Source organism: Myxocyprinus asiaticus, chromosome 27, assembly GCF_019703515.2.
Source record: "Myxocyprinus asiaticus isolate MX2 ecotype Aquarium Trade chromosome 27, UBuf_Myxa_2, whole genome shotgun sequence".
Lineage (NCBI taxonomy): Eukaryota > Metazoa > Chordata > Actinopteri > Cypriniformes > Catostomidae > Myxocyprinus > Myxocyprinus asiaticus.
This window is the reverse complement of record NC_059370.1, coordinates 41,631,265-41,640,452: the sequence shown is the minus strand read 5'-3', so window position 1 is coordinate 41,640,452 and position 9,188 is coordinate 41,631,265. Positions and strand designations below refer to the sequence as shown.

At 35.8% G+C, this 9,188-nt stretch overlaps 1 protein-coding gene across 1 annotated transcript in view; it reads right to left on the bottom strand.

Moving 5' to 3' along the window:
- LOC127417948 (iron-sulfur clusters transporter ABCB7, mitochondrial) overlaps positions 1 to 9,188 on the bottom strand; it is a 67,619-nt gene continuing 58,431 nt past the window's right edge. The window contains exons 15-16 of the mRNA XM_051658235.1: positions 8,495 to 8,602; positions 1 to 2,821 (exon numbers count right to left, since the gene is read on the bottom strand). Coding sequence (XP_051514195.1) covers positions 2,606 to 2,821; positions 8,495 to 8,602 — 324 coding nt within the window. The 3' untranslated portion in view covers positions 1 to 2,605. The remainder of the gene's footprint in view (positions 2,822 to 8,494; positions 8,603 to 9,188) is intronic.

Sequence of the window (9,188 nt, the reverse complement as noted above, 5' to 3'; positions counted from 1 at the left end):
TAAAATAAAGTATATTTATTTGGTTTGGAATTTAGTTTTTGTTGTATTTAGGTAAATGACAAACAAGGATGCCAAAGATGATGAAAATGAAAAATCATTTGAAAATCTAGTTTAAAACACATTTGTCAGGTTCATAGACATGCAATTCTCACGAAACCTGTCAAGAAAATGTCCTGGTCCTATTTGATTTCAAAATCAGTGTTTTGCATAAGACTATTTTTGGGGATATTAAGATTTTTTACATTATTTTCATGACATTTATGCACATTTTACCCCCCAATCCTCATTATCACAACAAGAGGAAACATAGTGCTCATTGTGAAATTCTCACTGCCGCAAAGTGAAACATTTTTAATAATACATTTAAAAAGCATTTGTACATCACAGTACTACTCCCTTGGTACTGCCTTTCATTTGAGCTGATTTTAATAATAATAATAATAATAATAATAATAATAATAATAATAATCAAAATAACTGAACAACAGCATCTTTTATCATAAAACAGTAAAACAAGAATGACAATAAAACAATAGGAATAGTACAGGTAAAACACACGGAAATGAGAATTGGGGATACAACGTTCTCAGGTGTCCTGAAAATAATGTCACAATGCAACAAATATGAATGGTCCTAAATCTAGGCTTCATTTGCTTTATGCAAACATAATTTCATGTTTTCTTGCATTAACTTGGGGTTAAATATGACCAAAACATTTCCTTGACAGGTTTGTGTGAATCACCTCGACGTACATTGTTTTGCATGTTTTTGAGAAAAGCTCATCACATTTTTAACAATGGTGAATCACTCTAAAAATGTCAAGTGATGTAATTATCAAGTGAAGTAATGACTTTTTTTTTAACCTTACACCTTGTTGTACTTCTGTACATTCATTCTTTTCTAACGCTCATGCCATTTGACAACCTGAGCTAATATTGCAATATCATAAAAAGATTGATTTATGTTTAAAACCTTGACATGCATTCATAAAGGTCTACAGGAGTTTTTTCTGTGATGTAATTTCCTGTTGATTACACGACACTGACTTTGGTTTAGTGAACATATTAGCCAAATACTAATCTTTTAATACTAATATACCAAATCGGCTTCACTTCTTATGAATCTTTTTTAGGAAATAATAATTATGGCAAATAAAAAAATGATTCTGCCTTTTCCTCCAACTACTGACAATTTATTTATTTATTTTTATTCTCTTCTTAGTAAAGTAGATGTTTAAACCAACCGGGCATTTTTAACTTTAAGCCCCACAAAAATATCTAAATTTATTCAAAATCAGAATTTGAACATTTGTCATAGAAGAACTGCATTCAAGTCCTTATTTGTATCATCACGTTATTAATGTATTTATTTATTTATTTTAAACACACACAAAAAATAAGTGTTACATCATTGACACATGGTCAAAAAAGCTGTCTTATGTCACCTTCAGATTGGGCATTTGTTATAAGTTATTGTTTGTTAACGTCCTCATTAAACTCATATCTCAAAATATGAGGCATCAAATGTGCTGATATTAACCAACTTTGTCTAAATGTTCCAGACATAACTAACATCTTCTGAGACTAAATATCTATTTGATGACAATTATGCTCCTATACAATGTGCTTCTCTGCACTGATTTAGTCCAATATATTATAATAGTAATATGTACATATGCATAATAAAACAGCCAACAAGAGTTCCCAATTACACAGACAAATAATTAAAACAAGGGTCAAATCACCTTGATAAGATGTGAAAATAAAGGCATGTCATAGTGTGGGCTCTTGCGGTTATGGACAAACTGCAGTAATCCCATTTGCAGGTGAATTTCAAGAGGGCGAAGAACGTGTCCGTGTCATATTTCATCCCAAAATCAAAAGAAAACGAGACATTATATTTTGCCAAAAGAAAATAAAGCCTATTTTAAGAATTGTTTTATTTTATTTAGCATTGTAACATCGTTTTCATGATATTTATGCACATTTTCCCCAAAATACTCATTACTGTAATGCAAAAATGATTTATACATCATTGTTATATTTGTTGTACTGCCTTTAATTTATGCTGATTTTAATAAAAAAAATTATTAGAGTAATTTTGATTGTACCAATCATTGAGAAACTAATGAGAAACATTATTCAAAATAATGAGAATTACCCAAAAACATACTGTATGTCAAGATGCATAACCATAATGAGAATTTGTTGGAGAAAATAAAGTGTCACAATACAAATAGCCTTCATTTACTCTATGAAAAACTGAGATTCTTCCTGTCTTTTGATTTTTGCGGTGAAAATGTGACCTGCATGAACATGTTCTTGACATGTTTGGTGCAGTGGGAGAACATCCTCTCCGATTAATAAACAAGATTAAATAATATTCTTGAGACCAGCTGTCATAGCTGATGGACAAAGGACAATTTCCTGCCGCTCGGCAGTGGCCATCAGTCATAGACGCCTGTAGCCGGTCATGTGAGGGCTGGTGGATGGCAGTGGCCATCAGTCATAGATGCCTGTAGCCGGTCATGTGAGGGCTGGTGGATGGCGACTGAGGCAGGTCTGGGCGTGACTGTGCTATGTACGTGTGGAAACGTCCGTCAGTCTCAACATGAGCAGTTCCCGCAGCCCTTCACGCTGTTCATGATCTCCTCCTGCAGTTTCTTGCGTTCCTCCTCTTTCTGTGAGCGTCGCTCGGCTGCCGGCTCAGGCTTGTTGCCGTCACTCAGTATTTTGCTGTTTTGTGTGTTCCACAGATCCGCGTACAGGCTGCCAGGAGTGTTCAGTAGTGTGTGATGATTGCCGCGTTCTGCCACCTTCCCCTGCGTCATGAGAGAGACAAGATGATAAAGGGAGAGTTGTTAGAGAGAGATAGAGAGAGAAAAGAAACAAGAACAAACAAAAACATGTGTTTACAGTAATGCACTTACAATGCAAGTCTATGGGGCAAGTGTCCTGGAGAGTTTAAAGGCAGAATTGTGAAGCTTATGGATGGGCGATACGGCCAAAATCTAATGTCACGATATGAAGAATTTTATATCACAATAATGATATACATCACAATATAGTGATGGTTTTATATTAAATAACCGTATTGTAATAGCTATTTTTGGATATTCCAGTCATTGAAGTAAATACGTTATAAATGAAAACTACTTCCTCAAACAATTTTCTCTTTATTTGGAATTTGACTAACACAGTCAAGGAAGAAAAAACTCAACTTGGTTTTAAAGCAACCTTACTATAATGCAAGAAACTCATCATCTTCTCAATGCAATGCAACAAAGAAAATTATACATAAGTAAAAAAATATCCAACGAAAATAAACACTTCATCAGGCTAATACTGGTTTAATTCATCTCTTTAGAGAATATTTGAATATCTGAAAGCAAACATGGCCGGTTCGTTTCCTAATATCTAACATCATTCGAACAGAATTTTATTAAGGGTGATGTGGTTTAAAAACCCTTTACATTGGCACGTCACTGTACACGTGAACACATAAGTGTTCTAGCTGTTTTCCTCATCAGTGGTGGTTAGAATGTCGGGCTGTCTAGCGTTTCAGATGTTTCACTTCCTCCACAGTGCTTAAAAGGTAAAAAAATAAATAAAAACTCAGTAGAATTCAAATGGGTAAGTTTGGTGATCTGCGGCACGACATTGAGAGAAGCCAGATTGAGTAGCGCGAGAGATCCCGCTCTTTGCTCTCCTGTCTCTGGAGCACAAAAATTGGAAAGCTTGCTGGACTTGCACGCACTTGCGTGCTTCAAAGCGGAGGCTGCAGCTGGCACCAAAACTGGACAGTTAAAGACTGGAAAAACATCGCCTGGTCTAATGAATCTGGATTTCTGCTGAAGTACACAGATGGTAGGTCCACTGCAGCCTCAGTTTTCTGTTCTTGGCTGACAGAAGTGAAACCTGACGTGGTCTTCTGCTGTTGTAGCCCATCCGCCTCAATGCTCACTACAATTGTACAGAGCGGTTATCTGAGTTACCATAGCCTTTGTCAGCTCGAGCCATTCTCTTTTGACCTCTCTCATCAACAAGGGTTTCCATCCACAGAACTGGATGTTTTTTTGTTTTTGGCTCCATTCTGAGTAAATTCTAGAGACTGTTGTGTGTGAAAATCCCAGGAGATCAGCAATTACAGAAATACTCAAACCAGCCCATCTGGCATCAACAATCATGCCACTGTCAAAATCACTGAGATATAATTTTTCCCCATTCTGATGGTTGATGTGAACATTAACGGAAGCTCCTGACCCGTATCTGCATGATTTTATGCACTGCTCCCACACCTTTGGCTGATTAGATAATCGCATGAATAAGTAGGTGTACAGGTGTACCTAATAAAGTGGTCGGTGAGTGTATAATTCTGTTGTGGAAATGACATTTTTAATTACTTTGAAATAAAATGGCAGACTCCGTTGTCTTGCTAAGGCTAATTTCATAGTTAGAATTTTATGTATCCAAAATACACACAATTAAACAACATTTTCACACATTTTGCATAATTTGCCAAAATTACAGATTGATTGGAAATGACGCATAATAAAAATATTTTTATAAAATATATTTATTTGGCTTTCTTTAAACATCACTTGTAATAATTATATTGTATGAATCATTTAATTGTAAAGAATTAAACAAGCATGCTCTTCACTGACACTTAGAAAAAATAATAATAATAATAATAATAATAATTAGGGGCAAAATTGTTTGTATAGTGGAAATGACACCACAAATGTGGGACAGTTGTACTTTTGAAAAATGTATAGAAATAATTCTCACACAATAAACATTTAAATCGATTTGTTTATTTCCCTCTTTGTTTAGATTACCAAAGTTTTAAACGTAATAATTTGTATTTTTGGAACTCATTTAGTTTAATATTGAAATATTTAACACAGTTTAATGTGTTAAACACATTAAATAAAAAAAAAATATTTAATTCAAAAATTCCTTCATATAACAAAAATAAAAAGGTTGAAATCTGTTTTAAAATAAATAAAAAATAAACGTCTGGTACATAGAAGTGCCCGAAGTGGAAGTCTTGTGGCTATATTTTGTATAAAACAAGTGTATTTCAACATTTATTCCAATGCAATGTCGTGCCCCATAGACTTCCATTGTATGTGTATTACACTTTGTTAGTATTTACAACCTGAGGGATGAGTCGAAATTATATTCTGTGGTAATGGACAGCATGCTTCAGATGCTACACATTAAGCTTAACTTTTATTGAATCTGGAATTTTAATTTAATTTAACACTGAACGAGACCTGTTAAAAGCAGGCAAGGTGAACAACAATTCCTAAGATGTGTTTTTTAACCAGGGCTGTCATGCATGAACAGAACCAGATAACAGCGATGTTCACTAAACAAATCCTGAACACACACGTTCGAGGAAAAACAAAAACCTGACATTTTATGCAGGTCTTGCCATGGGATTGCTTGAGGAGGCTTCTATGCTGGTGAATATCACGGCATCAATAAAGAACCGAAGCTGAAATGCAAAATAACGCTGCCTGCAGACAGGCCGACTGTGCATCCAAATTGGAAGAAATAGGCAAAACAACAGATTTGGGGCCGTGAAGGGGCACTGACAGAGAGCGAGTGTGTGTTTGTGTTTGAGAAAGGACTACGAGAACTGAGAGATGCAGAGGTGTGGGCGTACATGCAGCACTGGGTATTAAAAGACTACCAGCAACAAAGCAAAGAATGAAATGAGCTTGCACAATGACATGTGAATGTCTCCCGGCTGTTTTCTAGTTACTTGCATCAATTACTACACTGCTTTTGCCAAGCAAGGCTCAAACACGGATAGTATTTATAGCACTTGTCTCGTTTACAGCACACGCTGCAATTATGACCCTTTTTTATTGCCGGGCAAACGCAAACATTTACAACATTTTCTACTTTTCTTTGGAGCCAGGAGTGTGAGGTGCATTTAAAGGGATAGTTCACCTAAAAATGAAATTTCTGTCATCATTTACTCACCCTCATGTTGTTCCAAACCTGTATGCCTGAAGCTAACTGAAGCTAACATTCTGCTTAACATCTCCTTTTGTGTTCCACAGAAGAAAGCAAGTCATTCTGGTCTGCAACAAAATGAGGGTGAGCACATGAGAACAGAATTATCAAATTTTCCATTTTGGGTGAACTATCACTTTACTATCCTGGATCATGACGTTGTGAGCCGCAGCAAAGGTTTTTCAATCACATGCTCCTCCCCCACCCGCAACCGTAATGAAAAGGTCTCCACACATGGGAGACTAAGGAAGGTGTCACTGAGTGCTGGGCCAAAGGTATTTTTACTGTTAATGAGCTAAAAACCCAGCACACAGCCCCCACACACTGTCCTCTGACCTCAACACAGATGAAGATACTGTATAACAAGACTGCAACCATTACTAAAGTGGCATCCCAATGTGCATTCTACTCCACATGTTAAGTAGAAATGTCAAAAGAACAAGTTCTTTTGGTACCAAGTTGATAAAAAAAATTCTTAACCATATCGCTTTTTCTACATCGGTAATACAGACTCAATTTGGTACCCAAGTGCTGTCGTTGCTTAAATACATACAATGAAGCCATGCAATGAAAATATTGGTGAGTGCCTATTATGAAAATTACAGTAACGTGCTTTCTGATTGTTTATGGCCAGCAATTCTTGTAGACTAGTCTTTAACCCCCTGAGACCCCCACGTGACTGCTGTGAGCATTTTACATTTCCTTTTTTGATTTGTAAGTAGTAGCACCTAATAAACAAGCAAAAATAATAATAATAATAATAATAATTCTAGTTGGTCTAGACAGTTCTTTTCTGCTCCCCATGGCTCAGTATCTAGCCTGCTCAGTGCATCCACGTGAGAGCTAACAAACTCATTGACTATTTATACACAGACACTAATTGCAATTTAGAAAGTCACAGGTGTGGGAAATTAACCTTTAATTGCCATTTAAACCTGTGTGTGTCACCTTGTGTGTCTGTAACAAGGCCAAACATTCAAGGGTATGTAAACTTTTGATCAGGGCTATTTGGGTGATTTCTGTTATCATTATGATTTAAAAAGGAGCCAAACAACTATGTGATAATAAATGGCTTTATATGATCACTATCCTTAAATAAAAGACTCATTTTCAAAATCAATGCCAAAATTTCACAATTTCTGCCAGGGTATGCAAACTTTTGAGCACAACTGTATACTTGTAACACCACCAAATAGCATCTTGGTTGTATTGTGTTTTACATCTAAATTCATTACCTTAAAATACAAGATTTAACGTTTACATTGAATTAAAAATACTGTCTCACATTCGTTATTATATTATATTTTTCCCCCCAAAAAACTGAAAGAGCACCATGAAAAACTCCTCTTTCTTAGTGTAAACAATTGTGAGCAATATTAGTCCAAAACATATGCTCAGACACATACTTCTGAAATCCACTACAAATAGAACCAAACACCTGTGATACATTATTTTCAACATACTTTAATTTGGACACATTAATCCTATTATGACATATTGTACTGTACGAATTTAGAATGCGCATTGGATTTCAAGCTACAAGCAGACCTGCTGCAACTAATTAATTTCCAATGGGAATTATCTTTTCCCTTAAATGCACTGACGTTGGTCCAAAGATATATAAGTGTAATGGTGTACATCATGGATGCAGCTCATCCACACCCATTTCAAGGGCAACGTTTGAGGCTACGGCAATCGATTCACAAGGTCCTTTTCACCAACAGACCGAACCCCATATCAGCAGAACAATGTACAAGGCCACGTGGGCAGTAGCAGCAACGAGCAGTCTTATTCTCATTGGAATGAAAGAAACGGACGAGATGTTCCAACGATACACAAATGCTTTCATCTGCAGTGTGAACTCCATACAAATATGAAACTACATTTGAGCACACCAATTTTTTCCATGTTGTACGGTAATCGTAGAAGCACAGCGATGTAAAATCATTAAGAATGGTTTGTACTGTACTGATCACAAGGAAATTCTTGCAACTGAAGGCAAAACGTTCATGCAAAGGATGCCTGCGCAACCTTAAAACCCTTTCACGTGATGTTCTTCAATGCAAACATTATATGGTCACTTTGACCTCCATATGAAAAGTGCTGCAGATAGCAACAAGGAAGGGCGATATCACAAGGTTGCAAGAAAGCTGAAAGTGTCTGATATGCCTTCAAGACGGTGTTGTACAACTTTATTGATATTCTAAACATGAAAAAGAGATTTAACACCATGTGACTATGGTTACTTCTATACTTTTATGTAAAATCTTCCTTTGTGTTCCATAACAGAAAGTTATGTGGTTTTGAAACCAAAAGAGTAAAAGTAAAAGAGTAAACGTTCAAAGAATTTTCATTTTTGGGTAAATTATCTCTTTAAGAAAAGATGAGAACTATGCATTAGCTTCTTAAATATGATTTCTGGATGTTTCACCACCTGTCACACACTTTCAATTTGAGCTTACCTGATTTAAAACAATAATCTCATCTGCATCCACGATGGTGGACAGCCGGTGAGCGATAAAGACGGATGTTCTGTCCTTCACCATTTCCTTCATGGAATTCAGAATATTCTGGAAAGAAAATAAGCATAAATTCATGCCATGTTTGAAGTGCTGTCTCTTTTTATTCTTATCCCTCTGAATGAGTCTCCTGAGTTGAAAAAGCTTTGGATACTGTTTTTGAGACATTTCATTAAGAACTCATCCGTCTCATGACAGCAACGTTCCCCTGCAATAACAAGCACTGATATGATTGACAGGATTTATATGAAGACCTTCTGACACAATAAAAAAAACATTAAAACAATGAACAAAGCCAAGAGAGAAAATATTCCCTTTACTGTAATAAGGTTAAAAAGCATTCCTCATGAAAATGCTTGCAGTGTAAATATCATTTGAAAATTGCTCGCACATTATCAAGGGAAAAATAAAAGCAAAAAAATCAAAACAAATAAGTTGTGCATATTGTACAAAAATCATATTAACTTTTTAGATCTGGCAAGCTCTCATCTGATTGGCTGGCTTTAAGCAATTTCCAGGAGTCAGGATGCATTCGTCTACCGGGAATCTATCTTGAAGTCATGTTGATACAACGAGCGCTTTTGAGGAAGAACTCAAATAAATGGATATGCCAAAGTTTGTCAGTTTAGAGTTTTGT